This window comes from Sus scrofa, chromosome 6 (assembly GCF_000003025.6).
Source record: "Sus scrofa isolate TJ Tabasco breed Duroc chromosome 6, Sscrofa11.1, whole genome shotgun sequence".
In the NCBI taxonomy this organism is placed as follows: Eukaryota; Metazoa; Chordata; class Mammalia; order Artiodactyla; family Suidae; genus Sus; species Sus scrofa.
The window spans coordinates 27,307,628-27,332,309 of NC_010448.4; the positions used below are offsets into that span (position 1 = coordinate 27,307,628).

The 24,682-nt window shown below is 51.3% G+C and overlaps 2 protein-coding genes across 2 annotated transcripts in view; one reads left to right on the plus strand and one right to left on the minus strand.

Moving 5' to 3' along the window:
- Window positions 519-12,822, plus strand: CMTM3 (CKLF like MARVEL transmembrane domain containing 3). Its single transcript, XM_021094006.1, has 5 exons — window positions 519-789; window positions 4,878-5,033; window positions 5,979-6,074; window positions 6,430-6,550; window positions 8,531-12,822. Exons 1-5 carry the CDS (start codon window positions 637-639, stop codon window positions 8,557-8,559), a joined length of 555 nt encoding a protein of 184 aa, XP_020949665.1. The 5' UTR covers window positions 519-636; the 3' UTR covers window positions 8,560-12,822.
- CMTM4 (CKLF like MARVEL transmembrane domain containing 4) overlaps window positions 11,447-24,682 on the minus strand; it is a 72,405-nt gene continuing 59,169 nt past the window's right edge. The window contains exons 3-4 of the mRNA XM_021094005.1: window positions 19,568-19,666; window positions 11,447-18,321 (exon numbers count right to left, since the gene is read on the minus strand). Of these exons, the coding sequence (XP_020949664.1) occupies window positions 18,157-18,321; window positions 19,568-19,666 (264 nt within the window). The 3' untranslated portion in view covers window positions 11,447-18,156. The remainder of the gene's footprint in view (window positions 18,322-19,567; window positions 19,667-24,682) is intronic.

Sequence of the window (24,682 nt, forward strand, 5' to 3'; positions counted from 1 at the left end):
GCAAGCACATGAGGGGTGGCCAGGGGACAAAGGGAGAGGGAGCGGGGCGGGGAGCTGACAGCAGGGTCAAAGCCACAGGACAGGAGAGGAGTCTCTCAGTTTGGACGCCTAGGTTTCTGGGTTCCTGCATGGGCAGGAAGCATGACTGGAGGGAGACAGCGCGTGCAGACCATCTTCTGGGCAAGAAGGGATGGGTGGGAGCTCTGACTGGGTGTTCCGGGGCGGCAATAAGAAGGTCTCCTGATGCCAGGACAGGGGTGGAGGGGGGAACGCAGGGGTCTGAGGAGGCTCCAAGCCAGCACTGCCACCAGTCGGGCCAGCGCAGTCCTAAGCAGCCCTGGCAGCCTGGGTCCGAGGGGAGGAGAGGAAGCAAAGAGGAGGAAGACCGACGGAAGGGGAGAGGGAGGAGAGGAGGGGGCAGGAGTAGGGAGGAGGGGAGGAGGGAACGAGGCCGAGAGGAGAAGGGGGAGGGAACGGGGCAGGAAGAGGGGCGGGGCGGGGCGGGGCGGCGGGGAGATGCGCCCCCGCGCCCTTCTAGCCTAGCCTTGTGCTTCCGCACAGTCCGGGTTTCCGCTTCCCTCCCGGGCGCCGGGTGAGAGGGAGCGAGGCCGAACCTCGGTCCCGGCCGCCGACGCCATGTGGCCCCCAGACCCAAACCCAGAGCCCGACCCGGACCCCGGGCCCGCCAGCCGCTCCCCGCCCCGCACGGCCGTCTCCGGGCTCTGCGCCCTCCTGCCGGCGCCCGCCTTCCTCTGCTCGCTCAAAGGCCGCCTCCTGCTGGCGGAGTCGGTGAGTGCAGCGCCCCTGGCCCCACCTGGCGGCGCCGAGCCCCCAGCAGCCGCTCCGGTCCGCAGCCGCCGGCGTGAGGCTCCGGGCGGTAGCCGCCGTCTGCATCCCCCGGTCCCGGAGCCCCGGCTGGCCGGCTCCCCTCGCAGCCCCCCGAAGTTGGGCTGAGTTGGGCAAACTTCCCCAGTTCGGGACGGGCTCGCTGAAGCTCAGCCGCGGGTTGGAGGCGAGGCGGGGCCCGCGCCCAGGGCTTCCCGATTCTTTAACCCGAAGTTGGGGTCCAGAGGGAAGCCTGAGGAGGGGGCCCGCCGACGAGGTGGCCCGGCCGCTGGGAACTCGGCCAGGAGCTGTGTGACCCTTGGGCGCCTCCGCCCTCTCTGGGCCCCTGGGCCGGGCTATGTCCCTGCAACTTCTGGCCTCCGTCGCGGGCTCCCACGCCCACCGCCCCCGCCACGACCCGGGAGGGCCCTGGAGGAATCAGCCCTCTGCAGCTCCGGAGTCAAGGGCTAGAGTTGGCCCTCCGCGCCGTTGCCCGCTTTCTTGGGCACTGGGAAGACCGGCCGTGCCTCGGGCTGCAGGACGGAAGCCAGAGTGGAGTCCCGCCAGCTTGGGAGAGGGGACCCCCGAGCTTGGCTGAGGCCCAGGCGTGCGGGGGGCGCGCAGGGAGCCCACCCCACCCAGGCTGCAGAAGGGCGGTCCAGCAGGGTGACTTCATTCCTCTTCCTCCCTTCCCTCGCTAGAATTCAGCAGTCCCGCCCCACTGAGCTCCTTCCTCCTTCCCGCAACCCCCACCCCGGTAGGCCCCGTCAGGCCTTTGTCCTCCGGACACTCGGAAAATTCCCCAGCACGGTCGGCCTGTGGGGGGGGGGGGGAAGGAAGGGGAAGAAAGGCCAAGCGGAGGGGAGGGGAGGAGGGAGAAACACTTGTTGCTTAGATCTCCAGCAGTTTGAAAATCCCTGTCATTACTCCCACTTTACAGACAAGAAAGCTGAGGACCAAGCGTCCAGGGGACTTGACATGGGTCACTTGAGGGCCAGGTGACAGCTTGGACAAGGGCAGCAGGGCGGCAGGGACCAGAGGGAGGAGGATCCTGCTCCAACCTCTCCTTTCTATCACCCAGGGCAGATGGCAGGAGACAGTCCAAGCATCTCCTGTGCCCCTGAGGTCAGCCCAGAGGTCTCCAGGCCAGCATCTGCCCAACTCCCAGATGAGGCATCAGGGCCCAGGACTCACAGCTCACACACCAGGGAGTCTCCTCCTGGTTGGCCACCCCCATCCACTTGGAGACTGATGGGAGCCACTCTCGGGGAGAAGCTTTGAATCCGCTCATCCACGGAGGGGACCACAACCACACCCTGCTCAAGCGCACCTCATGGGTGGAGGAGGTGCTGGCCAGAGCACAGAGGAGGCCCAAGAATCTATGTCTGCGAGGATGAAGAGGAGGGAGGAAGGATGAGGGGTGGGCAGTGAAGATGCAGTGGAGCCACTCTAGTCACTGCTACCTCCCTCTGGTCACCTCTGGCTGCCCCCAGACCCAAGCAAGTGGGGAGCTGATATGGACAGGAAGTAGGAGGAAGCTCCCGCATGAATCAGGACATGAGGGAGCAGAATTGAGAGGGGAATTGGGGAATCGCCAGGATCAGGCTTTGGGGAGAGGGGAAGGACAGAAAAAGAAGGGACACAGAACAACCTTTGGCAAAGGACCAGGTTGGGGTCCTATGGCCTTGCCTTCCTGGGAGGCCTGGCAGCCTCTCAGCCTGTCACTATGCCATCGTTTTTTATCTGTTCAAGTTGGGCTTAGCTTCATCTATGGCCATGTTCAAGGCAGATGTGGTTCGTGGTGGGATCGCTACAGCTCACTTGTCTGAATCCACCGCAGTGCCTGCAGGGCATCTGATTGTCATTCCTAAGGGACCCTCTGGCCCCACTCTGAGCTACTCAGCCATGGATGTGCTCAAACCCAGCCAGAGTGACCAAAACCTGGACAGATAAAGGCCAGCCCCCACAGGGCAAGGTTGCTTAAGAACTCCAGCTGAGGGGTCAGCCAGACCTGAATTCAGATTCCGATGCCCTTTTATTAGCTGCATGACACCAAGTAAGTCACTGCACCTCTCTCAACCTCACTTTTCTGATCTGCAAAGTGGGCTGTGAAGGGCACCCAGTGCATGGGTGGTTGTGAGGAGCTGAGGCGCTGCCACAAGCCTCAGTGGCCACTGGCCCAGAGGACAGCCAGCCCTGTCATCCCAGTCTGCCTTGCAGAGCACACATCTGCAGAACTATTGGGGGCCTGAGCATCCTCCAGCATCAGGAGCCAGCCACAGTGTGTGGACAGGACTGCAGTAAACACTTTAATTCTTAGTTCTTCATTACACCTCGCCCCACATTTCACAGCAGGGTATGAGGTGTCAGTATCAACACTCCCTCTCCTGATGTTTCTTAGGAAAACTTGCAAAAACATGCAAATACCCATGGCATATGGAAGTTCCTGGCCCAAGGATTGAACCTGTGCTGCAGTTGTGACCTGCACCACAGCTGCGACAATACCAAATCCTTAACCTGCTCCTCCACAAAGGAACTTCTGCAAATATATTTTTTTATTTTTTGCTTTTTAGGGCCGCATCAGTGGCATATAGAGTTTCCCAGGTTAGGGATCAAATCGGAGTTACAGCTGCCAGCCTAGGCCACAGCCACAGCAACACCAGATCCGATCTACACCACAGCTCATGGCAACACCGGATCCTTAACCCACTGAGGGTTCGAGGCCCACAACCTCATCGTTCGTAGTTGGATTCATTTCTGCTGTGCTACGCCAGGAACTCCTGCAAATTTTTTTTTTTTTTTTTTTTTTTTTTTTTGTCTTTTTGCTATTTCTTTGGGCCGCTTCCGCGGCATATGGAGGTTCCCAGGCTAGGGGTCTAATCGGAGCTGTAGCCGCCAGCCTACGCCAGAGCCACAGCAACGCGGGATCCGAGCCGCATCTGCAACCTACACCACAGCCCACGGCAACGCCGGATCGTTAACCCACTGAGCAAGGGCAGGGACCGAACCCGCAACCTCATGGTTCCTAGTCGGATTCGTTAACGACTGCGCCACAACAGGAACTCCCTGCAAATATATTTTAAAAAGCCAAGAGTTATACTGTAAAAACCCGTATACCCACCACCTGGATTGTGTTAACAGGTTGCTACATTTGCTTTATCAATATCTTATCTGTCCATCAATCCTATTTTTTTTTTTTTTTTTTTGTCTTTTCTGTCCTTTTAGGGCCGCTCCCGCGGCATATGGAGGTTCGCAGGCTAGGTGTCGAATCAGAGCTGTAGCCACGAGCCTACACCACAGCCACAACAGGTCCAAGCTGCATCTGTGTACGTCACAGCCACAGCAATGCCACAATCCCTTTTTTTTTTTAACGGTCACACCCGCAGCATATGGAAGTTCCCAGGCCTAGGACTGCATCCAAGCCACAGCTTCAAGCTATGCCACAGCTTTGAGCTACGCCACAGATGTGGCAACGCCAGATCCTTTATTCTACTGCATGGGGTCAGGGAATGAACCTGTGCCTCCACAGCAACCTGAGTTGCTGCGGTCGGATTCTTAGCCCACTGTGCCATAGCGGGAACTCTGGTCCATTTTATGTTGGGATAGTTCAGAGTAACGCAGACATCAGTACTCTGCACACTTGAGCAGTATGCATGTAATTAAAGTGCAAGATTTGCATATTGTTTTTCAGGTAGAATTTTCATTCAGTGAAAAGCACAAATCTTGGGTGTCATTTCCTGAAACTGGCTCCTGCTTAGTGGACTGCCTTTGAGATCGCTTCGGTGTGACCTTCCCCCCTTGAGCACCGTCTCAGGTGGATTCCGCCATAGAGCCAGCTGGAGTGGGGAGGGGCAGTCCCAGGAGGTGGCCTCCGAGGGGGTTCCTGATTGAGTCCCAGCAAGGAGCTGGTCTGAGGTCAGGATGCAGGGCCATGCCCAGAACACGGGAGGCAGCACGGGTATGGCCTGATGGGGTTCTAACCTGGCAGGGATTAGGGAGCACTGGGCAAGGTGCTGTGCGCAGGCTCTGACGTCTCCCTTCCCCACCTCCAGGGTCTCTCATTCATCATCTTCGTCTGCTATGTGGCGTCCTCAGCATCTGCCTTCCTCACAGCGCCTCTGTTAGAGTTCCTGCTGGCCCTCTTCTTCCTCTTTGCTGATGCCATGCAGCTGAATGACAAGTGGCAGGGCCTGTGCTGGCCCATGATGGTGAGGGCTAGGGCCCCAGGAGGAAGGGGTTGGCTGGCCATCACCCTTCCTTCAGTGTGCTGGAGGGGCCATTTGCAGATGGTTGGAGCCAGGCAGGTAGACCTTGTCTCAGTTGGTACAGGTCCCATCATGCAGTAGTGACGTGACCCAGAGCAGGGTGCTGGCCTCCAGAGTCTCCAGTGTCCCGCTGTGAGGTTGTGAACCCCAGATGGCCTCCTTGCCTCTGGCCATCAGGTGGCGCTGGTGCTCCCAACAGGGCCTGTGGGAATGATCCCCAGCTGCAGGAATTCTAGCCATTTCCCTGTGGGCAGGGTAGGTTATCTGAGAACTTAACCAGATCTCAGCCATCTGGCAACTCATTTTATCACCTGGGAGGGTCCAGAACCCCGCCCCAGACTTTGCTGTATGAAATGGGCCAGAGAGAAGGGACAGCAAAGGCTGACTTGAACCCTAGCGTTTCGACTTCATATTTAGCACTCCTCCTGATGAGCTGCACCCCGTCCCCATTTTAGGGACAAGTAAGCAGAAACCATGATACATAAATGGATCTGCCACAAGTATGTGGCAAAGCAAGGCCCAGGGCCAGATCTCCCTGTTGGAGGGCCGGTGGGAGCAGGTGACAAGGTCTCCATCTTCTTCCTGCCAGTCGGGGAAATCTGCATTCAGGTCAAGCCACGGGGCAATTGTGGCCTGGTCTATACCTTGTCTGCCTGGCAGAGGACAGCAGCCTGCAGGAGGCACCTGGGCAGGGGCAGGAGTTGGGGTTGGAGGACCAGGGAGTGCACGTGGGGCCAGGAAGAGGGGGAGCCCCATGGATGCTGGACTGGGGGCTGGGTATGTGTTGGCTGCCAGGCCCGTCCTCCTCTAACAGTGGGATTCCTGCTCTGTTAGTGCCACCAGTGCCCTTCTGAGCCCCCTCCCCATGCTGTACCCCTCTTTCCACAGGACTTCCTACGCTGTGTCACAGCCGCTCTCATTTACTTCGCCATCTCTATCACAGCTGTCGCCAAATACTCAGACGGGGCTTCCAAAGCAGCTGGGGTGAGTAGCCACCCTACCCCTGGGAGCGGGGTGCCTGTGCTGCCCCGTTAAGTTTCACGTCACTCCTCGGTGGGTGCCCCTCTTGGCTTCTCAGGCGCATTCCGCCTCTGTTTAGGTCCCTTGGGCTTTGTGTGGATCTCAGCGACTCCAAAGTCCTCTTATTGGAGATTTACTCTGCCCAGAGCGTGCAAAGACTGTTTGCCAAGCCAAGTTAATGCTCATTAATGGGAAGGGCTCCATGCCTGCCAATCGAAGCTGCTTATCCAAGCAGATAAAGGCAGGCTGTGAGGCTGGGGTGCCAGTTTCTCGGGCTGGACCTGCCCAGTCCCAAGCCCCTGTCCCCTGTATCCCACAGGTCTTTGGCTTCTTTGCCACCATCGTGTTTGCCGTTGACTTCTACCTGATCTTCAACGAGGTGGCCAAATTCCTCAAACAAGGGAGCTCAGCAGATGAGACCACAGCTAACAAGGCAGAAGGTGGGTGGCCACGCTATGGGTCCCACTGGGGGACCCAGCTTATCACCTGGGACTGCTGCTGCAGGGCCCTGCTCTCCCTTGGGGACACGTGGCTAGTTTGAAGCAGGAGTGAGAGTATATCCTCTCTCCCCACAGGCAGGAAGTGTTTTCATGGCCTAGTTCTCATATCCCTTCATGCGGCACTGAACGGAAAGCCGCTCCCCTCTAAGGAGCCTCAGCCTCAGCCTTTCCAGGAAGGGCAAACTGAGCGCATGCCTGGCACCTCCTCCTTGTGAAACTTCCCCTGACGAGCCCCCAGAGTGGCCAGTCACTCCCCTTCAACTCCCTGGACACAGTCCGCAGGGCCACCTGCCCCAAAGTGGCCCTGTGCCCCAGTCTCACCTGCCCCAGGCTTAAGGGTCAGCAAACCAAACTCTCATCTAATCCACAGCACCCAGGTGCACCCAGGCAAACCAGGCAAGCGCAGGCTTGTTTTGCCTTTAATATCCAGGGCAAGTGCCACAGACTTTCTGGCCCCTCAAGCCACCCTTCAGCTCAGAATGGCTGTTGTGCCATTACCTCATTTTGAAAAACCCTCCAGGTTGGATGGCTGGTTTTCCATCCGTGACAGCAGCCATACCAACATGTCACATCCTCAGGGTGTGGGTGCCCAGCACAGGGCAGCGCATGGGCTGGGGGCCTTGCCGGGGTATGTCAGGAGCTGGTTTGGAGCTTGTGATCTCCCTCAGGCCTTCCTCAGCCATGGCCAGGACTCTGAGCATGGTTCAGAGAAGGTCCCTGCCCAGAGGGGCAGGGCTGGCAGTGCTGGTGGAGGCCCCAACACAGAAATGCCAGAAGCTGGGAGCTGGCCTGGGACGGAGAGCCCAGGCCGTCTCCCTGCCTCTCCCTCTCTGCACCCTCAGGGAGGCTTTCACTGGAGAGGCAGGTGTCAGCTCCCTGCAATCAAGGAAGGTGATTGTTAGGGCTCAGCACCAAACTCCCCCCAGCCTGATGTCCCTTGATCCTTCCTGGCTTCGTGCCAGCATCTGTTGACCCAAACACCCGCTGGGCCCTAGGGATGTGCGGATGGGCAGGGCCAACTACCTGCCCTCAGGAAGTTCAGCCCTGACAGGGCTCTGTGGGAGCCCTGGGCTCTGGCCACTCCTGCCCAGAGGCAGAGCAGTGATATACACACAGTGTATGAAACAGGCAGGAGCCCAGGATAGATGTCAACTCTAACAGCAAAACAGGAGCCAACAGGTAGGAATGAAGCAGCTGATGGAATGTCCACCTGATGTGCCAACTAGGAGGTTGTGGAGGTGACCCTAGGGCTGGGTTTTGATGGGTGTATAGGAGTGTGCAGGTAGAAGAAACGGGATGGGTGGAGGGAGGACAAGAGTAAAAAGGCCAAGTCTCCCATCCAGGGGATATGCTTCTGTGGAACAGGTGGTTGTGCTCTGAGGATCAGTGGACAGCAAAACACGGAAGGCTTTTGAGGGGCTTGCAGGCCCTGCCTTGGAGTTGGCCTCTGCCATTGAGCACCTGCTTTCCCCAGGCAGGTGACATTGAAACTCCTGGGTCAGGGGAGAGTGAAACGATGCAATCAGCGGCTAAAAAGCAGTTTCTGATTTTCCAGTATATTTTAGCTTCTTGGGCAAGAAAACAGCTGGCCCCACGTTGACATGCTGAACTGCAGATTGGGAGGCGGGGGCACCTATAACCCTGACACCTCCAGGGAGACCTTAGAGGTCCTGGCGCCCCAGAGGAAGAGCCATGTGGGCTCTTCACCTCCATTTGGCTGCACCTTGGAGGTGACAGCAGCTGCTTGCAGAAGGTCCCAGGCAGGAGGAAGTCTTCACACCAAGCAGACACCACCCGTAGCACGGCCAGCCGCAGGAGTGGCCTGAGGCCAGGGCTCCCTCGGATAGTGCCTCTCCAGGCTCCTCCCAGGCACTGCTGGCCCTGAAACTCCTGCCAAGCATCTCTTTGCTTTCCTTTCAGAAGAGAACTCCGACTCCGACTCCGACTGAAGGCCTGACCTGCCCTGGCCACCTGAGCCACGCAGGCCTCCACTCCTCCACTCTGACCAGGCTGGCCAGGGGACCGTGCATGGTGGGAGGGAGCCTGTGACTTCTCAAGCTGCAGTGGGAGTTGCTGGTGGAGCGGGCCTCCTCGCAGCCCCAAGGTGCCGTTCCTGAGCTTAGCAAATGAGACTGCAGCCCTTGCCTTAGCACTGTCCAACCTCGCTGCTCCTGAGGGCATCGTCAGTATTCCGCCACTTCTCATTTCTGTCCTACAGACCTTAAGCCCTTTAACTTCTCTGCCAAAAATAAGCACAAGGGGACAAGGCAGATGAAGCCCTGTTACCCCATCATAGGAAGTGTTTCCTGCTGCAGGGAGTTGGGGCAGATGACAGAAAATACCGCGGGGCCAACCCACCCGGCCCCAGTGGTTTTTCATCTGCCTCTGGTGCCCCTGGTCATGCCAGGCACTTTGTCAAGAACGATCCTTCCGAGATTTTTCTGTTCAAGGAGCACCAGTTTCCTCTTGTTCTTGAAACAGAAGACTGACCTTTGCCCTATGACCTAGGAGAGAGTGGGGCCCAGGGCCCTTAACTGACTCCTCACACCCTTGGAGACCGTGTCTTCAGGTGACATGATTATTCTGGGTCTAAAACTGTTTCAAAGAATAGCTTGTGAACTCGCTGACCAGATCCAAAAGATTCGAGGGCACCAAATGACACAGTAGTAGTGACAGTGCCCAGGGCAGCTGGGCAGGCCCAGCCAAACCTTCTTTCCCTGGGTGCCAGTGAGCAGTGGGAGGCTCTCGGCCCTCAGGACAGTGTGCTTCTGGACACCAGAGCAGGTGCCCTGACCCTCACAAAGGGTGAAATGTGCCTTCTGTGTTCACCTAAGGACCATATACTGAGCATCTATCTTCAGTGGGATTTTTTTACTTTATATATAATTTTTTTTTTTTTTTTTTTTTACACAAAGCAGCTTATTAAATGGTATTTCCTGTGATCCAAGAGGCCTCGTGAATGAACCAGAATCCTGAACCTGTGTTTTGGGCATTTGTAACCTTTGTTCTTCTCTTGCATGTGAATCTCCTACCCTGAAAAAAGCTGTAAGGGATTAAACCAGACTGAATTCTTGCTTGGAGTGTGTGTGTGTGGAAAAAAAATTACACACCCAGAGCAGTGCTGTCAGGTGTCATGCTCTGGCACAGAGCAGCCCCACGTGCAACAACACACATACGCTTGCTCCATGCCAGGTTCCCGCTAGGCACCTGCACTCCTCACTGCTCACACAGGCCTCTTTCACAGCCCAGGAAACTAATAGAACGTTGGGAAATTTGCCCAGGTCCACGCAGAAGGCCCAGGGTCTCATCCGAGTGTCAGTATAATGTCTCATGGTAAGTCAGGCCACGTGTTCTGAAAGCACACATCAAAGCGGAACCTGTCAAAGCCGACGGGGCACGTGGGGGCCTTGCTGCTCCACCCTGCCAGCCCCAGCAGAGCCCCTGTCCGCAGCGACAGCGAGGAGGCCACAGCTCGCACCTGGGGTTCTTTGAGCCCTACCCCACAGGCCTGTTTTGGGAACTGAGCCACAGCTTCTAAAGGGGCGGGGGCAAGGCAGAGCGAAGAGGAGACAACACTGTTTTTACAGGTCCATTTATTAAACAAGAACTCCTTCATGACAATTTAATACAATATTTATTAGTGATTAGCGCTGAGAAAATTATTTCCCTCTACATACAAAAATACAGATTTGAACACTATGAAAACAATCAGGACAAGTACCATGAAAAATTGGTCCTTCAAAGGAAATAAAGGGGGGAAACTGAGGGCAGCATGAGGCTGTGTCTGCTGTCAGGGACACACCAAGAGAAGCAAAGGCTCTGGGGCCCCCAAACCACTCCAAATGGACAGTCAAAGCCAGGAGATGGCTGGAGCCAGGTGGTACCCACCCCTGGGCATCCGGCTCAGCTTTGGAAGCCAGGGTACAAGCTCTGACTTAACGAACAGATAAACCAAAGTTTGCCAGATGGGCATCACCTCAGAATGCCCCAAGCTGTGCCCACATCGTCAAAGAAACAGACTTTTGAGAGACAGCGTAGCCGTTTTTAACATGGCCCCTCTGCCCCAAGTACCAAGTAATCATGTGGGAGTTATCAGCCATCCAACTTGACTTCCTTTGTTAGAAAACAGTGACACATCCTGATCCTTCAAAGCGACAGAAAAGCTACTGGCTATAGTTTTATGCTTCAATAAATCCACTCCTTCATTTTACAATGGGCTCAGCTAGTTTACTCCGGATTTTTCTTGACCAGACAGAACTCAGTCCTACAGGGGTGGGAAGGCAAAAGCAGCAGCCAGCATATTGTGTATCTTGATTTCATCAAGCTCCTCCCAGCAAGGAACCTATTTTGTTCAGGCTGAACACCAGAGATGGCCGCTGAGCCATGAACCAATCTGAGATCCAAGTGGAAGGTGAGCCTGAGACAGTGCAGACCGCGCCCTCCAACCCCAAGCCTGTCTCAGGCAGGCAGAGGGAGGCAGGTGGCCAAGCCAAAGGGACAGCCTGAGCTGATCCAGAAGACGCCAGCCAGAGAATGCCCTCCATTCCCCAGCCTCACGGGCTTCTCTCCCTTTGAGACTCAAAGAAGGGGAAGTCAGAGCACCGAGAATGTTCTGTTCTTTTTTTCCTTCTAATGGAACCACTTTCTTACTGTTCGAGGTGAGCAGTGGCTGTTTAAACTGAACGGGTAGTTCAAAAATGCCAAATGCAATTATACTAATCAACTATTTCACAGAAATATACTCTTACTCTCACACTGTTTAAATAAGCAGAAAGAAGATGGGAGGGAGAAAGCAGCAGAGAAAAGAGATGGGAAAAGCCAGGGTTTTTTTGTGTGTTTTTTTTTTTTTTTTCTCTTTTAAAATACATAACAAAGTTTAAAGGGAAAACGACCAAACCTCAAAACCAGCATTGCTGAAAGCAATTTTAAAAGGACACAATCTAAAATCATGCTACAAAAATAGTGTTATCTGGTTTAACTAAATGTACATCTTTTTGTTTCAATTCCATGATTGACAAGAGTGTTTATGTGACTGACACACAGAAGGCACCAAAGGTGAAATTACTGTCTTAAAATATACAAAGACATAATTACCTACTTTGGGAAAAGGAAAAATACAGTTATACCTATAATAAATAGTTAAGTGTTTTTGCCACGGGTTCCTGAACCCCTAACAAATTTCAACATATACAAATAGTTTCAACCCTCCCCCACGCCCCGCATTCTCTCAGAGGGAACCGCATCAGAATCAAGTTATAGAAAAGCACTGGTTTTATCCACATACATCAGTTTCATCACGAGGCAGGATTTGAAAACTCATTTGTAACTGGGTTACAGTGGCAGAGTTGGAAGCAAGTGACGCCTGGGCTATCTTGGGGGGCCAGGCAGCTATCCCACCCTCCTGCTCCCCGCTGGGAAGCCTTGGACCAGCCAGGTCGCCCTTCAAGCCCCAACTACCTGCCTTCCTCACTTCTGCGGACGAAGGTCTTGAAACCTGCAGGAAAGCAAAACGGCCCGTGGTGGGAAGCAGCCAGACCTGGCCCTGGCTGCATGGGCCCCAGGCCCCTGTGCTGTCCTCATTTCCTGACCATCCCTCCCGGTGGCTTTCCTGATAAAAGCGGGTCTTCCCACCGGGTTTCAGCAGTCAGTCTCCTCCAATGATGACACAGGCTGGACAGTTTCAAGCTATGACTGAATCCCATACAAACCACTGTCAAATCCATTGTGTCACACCTTCTCTCCTCTGAGGTGCAATTATGAAAAGAAACTTTGGGCTTCTTCCTAACCCCAACAAAGCTGATCAAGGCCATCTGAGACAAGTTCCTACTCTAAATCAGAATCATGAAAAATTCTGATACAGCTCACTAGACTCCAAGCTATTAACCCCTTAATGAAGGCTCTTGGCCTTGTGTAGAAGGCATCCCAAAGGCAACACACCACTCCAGTGCGTCTAGATAGCAAGTCACCCAAATTAAAGTCTTGGCATGGAAACTAGACAGCAAACTGACCCTGTGAAAAAGATACATGATTGAAGAGTCCATGAACTAAACTTTATTCTAGCCAAGTTGCCACTCAATTAGACTCTGGGTTTGTGGGTAATTTTTTTTTTTTTTTTTTTTTACTTTTATGTTTACAGAATAATAAAAACTAGAGAGGAAAAGGGAAAAAAAAATCTCAAGGTTGAGAAATTATATCCAAATGGAATAAGACTATAACAGAGACCAAAGAAGGGAAAATATATCAGGATCTACCCCTCTGTTTCAAGCTTAAAAGTGTATAAATGCCATTTACTGGTGTGAAGAAAAGTCAAACGAGACCAACTTTCAGAAGAAGATTCTCCTAGATCTAACAGATAGTGAGGGACTTTTTTTTTCTTTCAGAGAGAGTTTAAATAAATGTAAAGAGCAACATATTTCAAATTACACCATCAAACCAGACAGTTCTTATGATTTCAGCAATATGTGTTGAGAAGAGAAATAACAGGATTTTACAAAGAGCCAGGAAGGTTTACAAAGCTCAAGGCAGGCAGTGTTAGGCCTGCATGCTCTCTGAGGTGGCACCCAAATCAGAATCTGGGTCACCTGGCCAGGCCTGTGGCCAAGGCACGCTGGCCTCCATGTTCAGCACTTGCTCTCAAGAAGGTCCCGGAACACAAGACCTCGCTTTTTGTAAGAGGATAGGAAGGTAGTTAGTTAGCCAAGTACACTTTTTCAAGACAGCCTGGGTGGGTAACCCCGTGCAGGGCTCTCAACAGGCCCACAGCAGAGTCTGGGCCTCCTCCTCCCTCCTCTCATCTCTCAGACCTGTCCCTGTTCCCGCCTCACTGCCTGTCACCTAGCTGGTCCCCAGTGTGGGTGCTGATGAAACAAGAAAGAGCCTCTGAGTTCTGCAAACTTCACTAGGAACTAGAAAAGTGTCTGGAGATCTCACACACTAATGGCAGTCCCCGCAGCAGGAAGCAACTTTTTATTTTGCCCAAGAGAATCAATTGGCAGCAGCCATTAGCACAGAAAGTTTTTTCACCTGTTGCTACCTGTTTAATGTCATAAATTTCCTGTAAATGAGATGTGCAGAAAGTGACAATCAGGCAGTGGCATGATGACTCCAGAGTTGCTGTTTGACCCGGAAGGGGACTAAGGGAACCATACATATCACTGCCTCCCAGAATCACTGAATTGGCCACACGTGGTCTCCACACTATTCATCTGTCAGAACAGGTGCTAACAACAACCCAGAGAAAATCCTGCACAGCCTGGGTTTCCTCCCCAACAGCACAAGAAAAGGGGAGCTTGGGCCATATACACTCATGACATGTGGAGGGGTTACTCAAGGGTCATTCACCACAAGCAGGAATTTACGGACTGGTGCAGACAAGAGTGGCTTCAGGAGTTCCCACTGTGGCTCAGGGGAAAATGAACCTGACTAACATCCATGAGGATGTGGGTTCGATCTCTGGCCTTGCTCAGTGGGTTAAGGATCCGGCATTGCCGTGAGCTGTGGTGTAGGTTGCAGATGCTGCTTGGATCCTGCGTGGCTGTGGCTGTGACGTAGGCCGGCAGCTGTGGCTCCAATTTGACCCCTAGCCTGGGAACTTCCATATGCTGCAGGTGCGGCCCTAAAAAGAAAAGAGAAAAAAGAGTGGCTTCATCTCCTCAGGGGCTACCTGTAGCTTAACCCAAGACTGGGTCACTAAGCAAACTTCAAAGAAAGGCAGATGAAACTACAAACTTTAAGAGTAGGAATGTTTTTGCAGTTCCCATCGTGGCTCAGTGGTTTATGAACCTGACTAGTATCCATGAGGATGTGGGTTCGATCCCTGGCCTTGCTGTGGGTTAAGGATCCAGCACTGCCATGAGCTGTGGTGTAGACCGGCGGCTACAGCTCCAATTGGACCCCTACCCTGGGAACCTCCATATGCCTTGGGTGTGGCCCTAAAAAGACAAAAAAAAAAAAAAAAAAAAAGAGTAGGAATGTTTTCAGCTGAGTCACAAAGCTCTCTCCCCAAGCATCTGGCCCAGGGTGGAGTTCAGATACACTCCACGCCTGCCCATGGGAATGAGCCTTCCTGCTAAGGGACAGTAACGGTATTCAAAAGGCTGGGGCTGGCATCCACCTCCTACAGCTGAACCCTCAGAGCCAGGCTGGGTCCTCGGCTTCCCCGTGGCCAGGCTGGGCTCCATGCACCCTGGCAGGTTGGTTCAAGTTGCCACAGTCAAGACATGGATCCTGGACTGGGCAGGCTACTACACGCTTGCCTTTCTGTGCAAAGGTAATCACTCGCGGAAGATTGCTGCTGCTGCACAGAGTGAAAGTTTATTTTCTTCACTTTAAATCAAACTACTGTCAGGAAGCTTAAATCTGTAATCTGCTGTTGTCCTTCCCCGGCTTCATATGGAGCCGTCAAGGATCTTAGGCGCTCAGGACTGTAATCTCGCTGTATGAAGGGAGAAAAGGGCAAAGGTACGTCCCCCCATGCTTTCAGCAGCGTGAGGGGAGGATAAGGGAGGATTAGAGGGAAAAAAAAATACCACATTGACCACACTAGTGCCAAGATAAACTTTCTCTGAAGACGTCAGTGTTTGCATCCATCTAAAACCACCAGAGGTCCCATCAAATACTTGAGGGTTTCAACCATCCAGCCTCCAGGAACAAATTCAAACGTACACAAGTTTGGCACCAACTGTGAAAGCCAATATCATCCGACCAGAAAATTAAGAAACACTAAGACTGCCTCAGCCTTAAAAATACCCCAAACCAAAGTGACTTTGGTTCAGACTGAAACTATTAAATGCAAAAATATGCTTCCTTCAATTTGGGGAGGAAAAAAAAAAAAAAGAGCCCTTTTAAGCCCCCCAAATCTACAACGTCTTGTTTGTACACAGAGATAACATAAGGAAAACACAGGTGTTTTTCCATTCACACTAGACAACTATTATTTCCTTCCTATTTCTCACCACACTGCCATAGGTGACATGATGTGTGACTCTGCATCGCACCTGGCCTCTTCTGGTTGTAGTGGGAGCTAATTAAATATAAAGAAACATATTTACGAAAACAACGGGAGAGCCTCATGGCACAGAGGACATTAAATAGTTACAAGGACATAAATAATTCCAAGGATTCTAATACTAAAATGCAAATTACTTTCTAAGTGGCCTATGGCACAAGGTGTCACCACTTTTATCATCTATCGGCATTCACAATTTCCATGGGCTTCAGACCCACTCCTTGCAGCTGGCAACACATCCTCAGGGGGCCAACAGGCTCCTTTCTACCAGATGATAAACTGGTCTTAGTGGAGTGACTTGGGAAAACAGGCTACAACCCTGCCTGAATGGTCTTTTTTCAATCACACTTCAAAGGTGGCTTTTTATTGAGACCAAGTAACATGATTCCCAGCAGGAGATTTTTGATAAAGTTCAGGGTGGTCCGTCCAAGTGGGCCCCATTAAATGCAAGCCTGAGTCTTTGTGACCCTGTTTTTAAATGGAACTCTCCAAAGGAGATAAGCCCCGTTCTGACTAAGCATATACACTCAACAAATGCAAAATAAATATATAAAATGAACAGATAAAATCCAGATGTCAAAATCCCCTCAAAAATCACTACGTATAATAGGTTCAAAGTTTGTGAGGCACTGGTTTTTATTGCCTCACAACATCCATGGGAAGAGGGCTCCATGTGACCCATTGTGACCAGGCCTGGCTGTCCTCTGCAGGACAGAGGGAAGGGGAGTTACCCACAGCCCCTGAGCAGACCAGGGCCTTGCACACTGACCTGGGTCACTGCCCTGGAAAGGAAGTGCAGCAGAACTCGGACTGAGTGGGATGTTCAGTTCACGGAGCCAGCCCTTCACCCTGCGCCTTCAGGGACAGCACGGTACCATTTCCCATGGGCTGCCCGGCTGAGCGGGGCCACCCCTTCAATCCACCTGCGCTGGGAAAGCAGAGGCTGCTCTGCTATGAAGACCTCGCTGCCACGTGCGCACACGAGGACATTTTCCCACACCGGCTCTGCTCCCCCACCTCCAGACACAGAGCGCTCTCTCTCTCTCATTACTACACTGCTGACGCTGTAAACATGCAGCAGGACAAGATCCTGGGGACTCTCCACATTAACATAAACTCTTCCCACCAGCAGTGAGCCTTTTTTTCCTTGGAGAGGGTGAAACACAAAATATTAGAACTAGAGTGAGGTTTGTAAACATTAAAAACAGTTCAAAGCATTGAAAACCTGACAGGTTAAAACAATTTTCCCATAAAAGATACAATTAGTCTGTAACAGAAAAAAAAAAAAAAAAAAAAAAGTCAAAAAAACCTACAGCATCACAGGGGCTCAATTAACTTAGTCACCACAATAATCTTCACTTCACCAAGAGTCAGTTCAAACCTCATGTAACTAGTATTTTCCCCAACAGCTTCCAGGATCGTCCGACGTTCATAGTTACGACCATGAGGCACAGGGTCGCCGTTGCCTCTGCAACATCAGTGAGAGGGTGTGTCGTGGTGCAGATTCAAGTATTTTCAAATCCTAGACAGATCTACTCAGAGTCACTCTAGAACTCTTCTCAGGCATTTGAAAATCACACACCCCTAAAAGAGAGGTGGGTCCTCACCTGTGGTCCATGATGCCAGCAAATGGGCAAGGATTCTGGCTGGTGGAGTGGACTGTGTTTCTTTTATAGCTTTTACCTGAGAAGGTAAAAGGACAGAAAATCTGCAGTCCAGCCTCAAAGTATTGAAGGTAGGTCGGAAACTGGAAAATAAAATGGTCCCCACATTCCTGGAGGAGAGTCTGGGATTCAAGGAGGTGATTCATTTGAAGAAGCATCAAGGGATTTCTCAGCAGGGTAGGAAAGAGCGACCCTCCTGCAGGTCAGCAGTGCTGTGGCGCTGTCCCGAGGACACCAGCTTTTTTTCCCATCCCCATAAAGCCACGGCCATCCAAGAACTCCACCAGCACACCCAGCACCAAGGCCCCCAGTGTCACACATGGCTTTCTAGTGCTGGTGTCTCGATGCCCAGGCATGGAAGACAAGGAGTGGGGGAGGACCCTGGCAGGGAGACTAAAGCTGACCCAGGGCTCACCTTGGGGGCCACCCAGGAATCGCTACTCACCTACCATTCCCACCCTATACCGCCGCGCCTTGATTTTTTTCCTTCCTAGCAGCCCCCACTTTAATCCAAAGTCCTGACTTGTCACAAATACATATGATGGGGTGGCTCACAGTCAGATGATGAAGCTTGTGCTCAGGGACAGTGAAGACCTAAAGAGGGCAAGACAGCCAGTGAGGCCAGCGGCTCCTCTGGCCGCCAAACCGGAGGATCTATGGGCCTCTCCCGCCCACCTCTGTCCGAACAGCTGGACACGGGGCTCCCTGCCGCACACACCGCCACCAGGGCCACTCTGAGAACCCTTCCCAAAATGAACTTTTACCAAAGAGGACAAAATTCAACTTAATCGCATGAAAATCTGACGTGATGAGGGAAGGAAAACTTGATTGAAAGGACGGGCGAGGAACAGCGGGAGGAGGACTCTGGCTCGGCCTCACGTGTCCAGGCGCTGGATCTCCGGCCGGCCGTCCACATCTCGGGACTCTGTGCGGGCGCGGATGTAGTCGTTGGCGCTCTGCTGCCGGAGGCTGACTCTCCACTTCTGCGCTGCCAGGAACGTGTTCACCGCGTACACTGCGGTGGCCAAGAAGCCGAATATCTACAAGGAACAAGCCAGGTCAGTCTGCAGGCACATCAGCCGTCTACGGGAGCCTTAAGTCCAATGCCCAGCCCTGCTCTCAGACTGGGGTCAAGTCTGCAGTCACATGATCCACAAAAAGACAGCCTAGGGCCTCTTTCAAAATATTTTGCATCTATAAGGGAAAAGATACAAAAGTGCCTCTTTTACAGCTCCTTCGTGGCACTGGTCCTGGGCAGAAAGTGCAATTATACAAAACACCATGTAGGTGAAAAATTAGGGTCTTGGGGAGTGAGCACCAACTGGAGCTTTAAGGCCTGACACTGCACATCACAGTCCCCGAGCCCCCTCCTGCTGTCCGGCTACCTCTCACCTGGGCAGCTCCTGGTGGGCAGCTCCAGGGGGAGAGGTGGTGGAGTTTTATTAGATAATGACTGATTAATCAATCTGAGTGACCCCTGGGAGAATTAATAGCTTAGTATTTTTTTTTATAAAACTTTTAACCACTAACCAACAATTATAGAAGTTCTGCATATTCTTTGTAAATAGAGAAATAATACAGAAATGCAGAGCACAGACTAGCAAGTTTGACATCATCTGGTTCCCCTCCCACTCCCAGCATTCTACTGACTGACTGCTACATGGTGTCAAGACTCCCTCCTCCATTAATACTCCATGCTGGCAAGGAAGGCCCTTAAAACAACATCACTGACAGACATCCAGGGTTCTGTTGAGAACAAACTAAAGCAATGGTTCACAAACCTGAGCATGCATGGGAGGGCTTGTTAAAACATATTTTTGGAACTCCTGTGGTGGCTCAGGGGGTTAAGACCCCAACTAGAATCCATGAGGACTTGGGTTCAATCCCTGGCCTTGCTCAGTGGGCTAGGATCTGGTGATGCTGCTTGCTGCACATAGGTCAAGGACCCTACATTGCCGTGGCTGTGGCGCAGGCCAGCGGCGACACCCTGGGAACTTCCATATGCCGCAGGTGCAGCCCTAGAAAAACAAAAACCACATTTCTGATTTGGCAGCTCTGGGGGAGTCTGAGGACGACATTTTTCACAAGTTCTTGGGTGATGCTGAGGTGGCCATGCTGGGGACCATGCTTTGAGAACCATAGCACTGAAGGAATCTCCACTGGCCCAATAACATCACTGGCACAGAAAAAGCTAAAGAAAGAGGAGTAGGACACATGCCAGTGGACAGAAGGGCAAGTCACAGAAAGTATACCTACCAGCTGTTCTAACTTTTTGAGTTCACTTACCACGGCAGCAATTTCTGCTCCGGTTTTGTGATTTAAAGCAGCCAGTACAATTGAAGCAATAAAGAAAAAGAAAGTGCTGAGTCCAGTGTTGACCAAATCCTAAAGAATAAGATAAAATAAAAATCACTTGAAAATAATCATTTCATGCTTTGTCCTAAAAGCAACTAAAGAACTTTTGAAATAAAAAGCACAATATCCAGCCTTTCCAATAGCTCTTTATTTTATTTATTTTTTTTTTTTTTTTTTTGCCTTTTCTAGGGCCACTCTCTTGACATATGGAGGTTCCCGGGCTAGGATCTAATCAGAGCTGTAGCGGCCAGCCTACGCCAGAGCCACAGCAACGCCAGATCCAAGCCACATCTGTGACCTACACCACAGCTCACAGCAACGCCAGATCCTTAATTCACTGAGCGAGGCCCGGGATTGAACCCGCAACCTCATAGTTCCTACTTCTAACCACTGAGCCACAATGGGAACTCCCTTTATTTTAGCCTTGATGGCCCTCTGAGGAAGGCAAAATAATAGTTAATGATGCTCTTTGATAACTCGCCAGAGCAAAATCCACATTTTAACCAACCATACCAAGTTACCATTTCTTTTCTTTTTCTTTTTTTTTTTTTGATCTTTTTGCCTTTCTAATGCTGCACCCGTGCATATGGAAGTTCCAGTCTAGGGGTCCAACTGGCACTCACCAGAGCCATAGCAATGCACATTCTGAGCTCTGTCTGTGACCTACACCACAGCTCACGGCAACGCAGGATCCTTAACCCACTGAGTGAGGCCAGGGATGGAACCGTATCCTCATGGATACTAGTCGGGTCATTACCACTAAGCCATAACGGGAACTCCCAGAAATTGTAAATAAAATACTTTTCCAAGTTCTTTAAGTCATGCTAGAGAATTATCAAACTCAAGGAGGGGCTTGCATGAACTCTTGAGTCTGCTATTGGCCAGGCAGAAGTGCAGGCCACTGGGACCCCCTCTGTGGGTGGTGTCAGAGTGGGCAGTATCAGGTGACTAAGCCCATTGACCTGTGTGGGGTCTGTGCTTCCGGGAGTCAGTGTCAGGACTGAACTGAACTGCTGGACACCCAGCTGGTCTTGAAGAATTAGAGAATTACTCAGTGTGGAAAAACTATACAGATCTGGTGTCAGAAAAACCCCCCACATATGTGGTGTCAAAAGTGGTGTCAGAAAATACCACATGAGTCACGGCCAAAGCCTCAAGGCTCTGCAAGTGGCCCCTCTAGATGACTCCAGCTGGCTCTCAACTCACTACAGCGCCCGGCCTGGGTCTGCAAATTGGGAGACATCTGTGGGAGGAGCAGGGGCCACAAAGGCCCCTAAGAAGCAATACCAGGAGTTCCCTTGTGGCTCAAGGCTTAAGGACCTGCCGTTGTCTCTGCCGTGGCTCCGGTTACTGCTGTGGTGCAGGTTTAAGCTCTGGTCCGGAAACTTCTGCATGCCACAGGCACGGCCAAGACTGAGATTGTGGTGTCATCAGAGGCAAGAGGATAGAGTTTGGCAGGAAGGACTGTGCGTGTTCCATAGCAGACAATGCTGAAACAGTTGGCAGAGGGGGAAGGACCAGGAATAACTAGAGGATCCAGGAGCGCAGAGGTCCACAGAGATCCTGACCAGAGTATTTCCAAGGACCTAATGCCTGGGGAGTGGGTGGGGGAGGGGGAAGGGGCAGCCAGTGTTTGAGAAGGACACAGAGGAGGCTTTAGGGGTGTTGACACTATACCATTTCCTGACCCAGGTGGTGGCTACGCAGTCTATCATTCTTCACTAAACTGTATGTTTACTTTTACAAAGTTTTCTGAATACGCTGTATTTGACATAAAAGCTGAGAAAAAGAGATCAAGAAGCAAAGAAGGAAGTTCCTGTTGTGGCTCAGTGGTAATAAGCCTGACTAGTATCCATGAGGATGTGGAGTCGATCCCTGGCCTCGCTCAGTGGGTTAAGGATCAGGCATTGCTTCAAACTGCAGTGGAGGTCACAGAAGCTTGGATCTGGCGTGACTGTGGCATAGGCCTGCAGCTGCAAATCTGATTGGATCGCTAACCCGGGAACTTCCAAATGCTGACATTGACACACTCTTTCATGCATCAAATTATGATTACATAAAATAAACACTGTCCTGTCCTCCTTCACCACTTTTCATACATATGTGAGTCAACTTAGGTCCTGAAATAACCCATTTTTATAAATCCCTATCAATCACACCCTATGACACTGAGCAGCTGGCTCTGTTAAGAGTTAAGAATACTCCCACACCTTGTTAGAGAAACACAACACATCCAAGGCCAATCCTCTGTAACAACCTGAGGCCTGCTCAGCCCTTGGGACTCACTTTTGCTTTCCTCCCAGAGAATGGACCACCTGGGCCCCCACCGCTAAGTACCAACTCCTCAAGTTCATGTAACTCACTCTTGGCAGATAAACAGACACCTTCATCTACTCTAAAGGACCCCAAAGGACAGAAATTGTTTCCTCTTTTTTTTTTTTTTTTTGGCCATGCCTGCAGCACATGGAAATTCCCGAGCCAGGGAATCAAACCTGAGCCACAGCAGTGACAATGTGAAATTCCTAACCATAGGCCACCAAGAAACTCCCAGAAAGTATTCCCAAGTGCCCCTAGCACCACCTAGTCATCTGCCCAAGTCAACACCATCCAAAGAAAAGGAGGGATGTCAGTATTCTAGTGAAAAGGATGCACTAGGATATGACCCAAATAATGTGGCTGTCAACCCCTGGAAAATCTTTCATGATTAAAATTTTTAAAAATCAGAATTTAAGAGACCTTACCTAATACATATTTCTGGAGATAAAGGCCAGTATGAATTAGTTCGCTATCTCAAGTATGAAGTCTTTCTGGGAGTTCTCTTGGGGTGCAGCAGGTTAAGAATCCAGCATCATTGCTGTTACAGCTCCAGTCACTGCAGTGGCACAGGTTCAAGCCCTGGCCCAGGTACTCCCACATGCTATGGGTATGGCCAAAAAATCATCTTTTTTGTTGCTATGGTGATTTGTGATGAGTGACCTTTTTTTTATTGGAATATAGTTAATTTACGGTATCATATTATTTTAGGTGTAATGCATAGTGATTCTGCATTTTTACAGATCATATTCCATTATAAGTTATAAAGGCCATAACTGCATACACTATGCAATAGTGTGAAGCAGGGAATCTTCTAACACATTTATGGCTGTCGAATAAGTACATAGACAGAATGAACGGAGTAAAGTCAAAGCTGGTGGAAGTTTATAGGAGGAGGACAGAGCTGACAGACAGCAATGGCCTCTGACTCCCAGTAAGGTTACTATTTCTTTTGTTGTCAGCAACACTCACTCATTTGGAGCCTTTGTACACAATGACTCTTTTCATTCTTAAAGGAACTCTGTAAGGAAAATACTACCACCTCTACTTGTGGGGCTCTAAGTGCCCTGCCCAGGGTCATACACAGCTCCTAAGAGCCACCTTGGACCTGAAGGCAGACAGGTCTGCCTGACTCAAAGCCTCGGGCTCTTAACCTTCCAAGAGCTGATTCTTTGTCAAATAGGTTCTCTAGCAGGGTTTCATTCGCAGCAGCCCAGCCCAGCCCAACCCTTCCTCAACAAGTATTTACTAGGCTTTAGAAACACTGGGGTCCTGGGTTACCAATGACCTTTTCCCCCACGGAGCCTGCATTTTGGCTGGGGGAGATTCGTGAACTTCTCTTGCACTATCTACTATACTAATCTGTTTAGATCACAACTCTGTATGCATTTTTTATGGATTAACACAGACTTTATCTTAAAAAGAGTTGAGACATTAAAACCTGTCTCAGGAGTTCCCACTGTGGCACAGTGGGTTAAGAATCTGACTGCACTGGCTCAGGTGGCCGTGGAGGGGCGGGTTCAATCCCCAGCTCAGTGCAGTGGGTTAAAGAATCCAGTATTGGCACAACTGTGGCTCAGATTCAATCCCTAGCCCAGGAACTTCCACATACCATGAGTAAGACCATAAAGTAAAAAAAAATTAAAACCTGTCATGAAAATTCATAAAATGCCTCCAGTGTCTTGATGTTTTGGAGCTTTTTTCCCAGTTTCAATGCTGGGACAAAACCAACTGAGTTTTCAACCACCAACTTGTCTGATTCAGCTCTCCTTTTATTGGTCCTCCTAAAAGAGTATGAACAATACAGCATCCTGACCCCTCTTGGCCCCCCTACAGGAACATCATGGGAGTGACCCTGCCAGGGAAGGTGACCAGCCCAGGCCTCCTCCTTCCAGGCTCCTGAACTTGGGCCACACTTTCCACAGGGCTCCACAGAGCCAGCACCGACCAACAGGAGAGGAGTGTGCACAAAGGGCAGGTGGTCTCAGGGCCACCCTCCCCACCACAGACACAGACGGGAGAGAAAGCTGATAGAGCCTGCCCTGACTGCTGGAGTCTCCTTGAGCTCCTGCATGTGTTTATTTGCAAATAAATATCAAGAAAATAAGTGCTATTAAGTCCCCTTTCTTGTTTAGCATGATGAGGACCAGTAACACAAGACCAGCAAAGGGAGCACCGGAGTGACCAGCCCTGAATTTCCCATGCTGATGGGGGAGTAAGGCTGTCAAACAGGGTTAAGATCCCCAAACCACAGAGAAAAGAGGGCATACTTCTTTAAGACTCTGATCAAGCCACTAAACCCTTCCAGCTGCTTTGAATTTAATAAAATTCCTAGGTGTCATAAGTTAATGGCAATGTCATTCATATTTTCAGTTCTTCCTGAATCAATACTTCCTTTTTTTTAAGGGCCGCACCTGTGGCATATAGAAGTTCCCAGATTAGGGTCAAATCAGAGCTGCAGCTGCTGGCCTACACCACGGCAATGCAGGATCTGAGCTGTATCTATGGCCTACACCACAGCTCACAGCAACACCAGATCCTTAACCCACTGAGCCAGGCTAGCAACTGAACCCGCATCCTCGTGGATACTACTCCGGTTTGTAACCTGCTGAGCCACAACGGGAACGCCTGAAATGACATCTTCAAAGGGGTCAAAACAATCATATTTCGAACAGTGGTGAAAGCTCAATTAATTCTGTAGTCATTTTATTCAACCCAGTAAAGAAACACAGC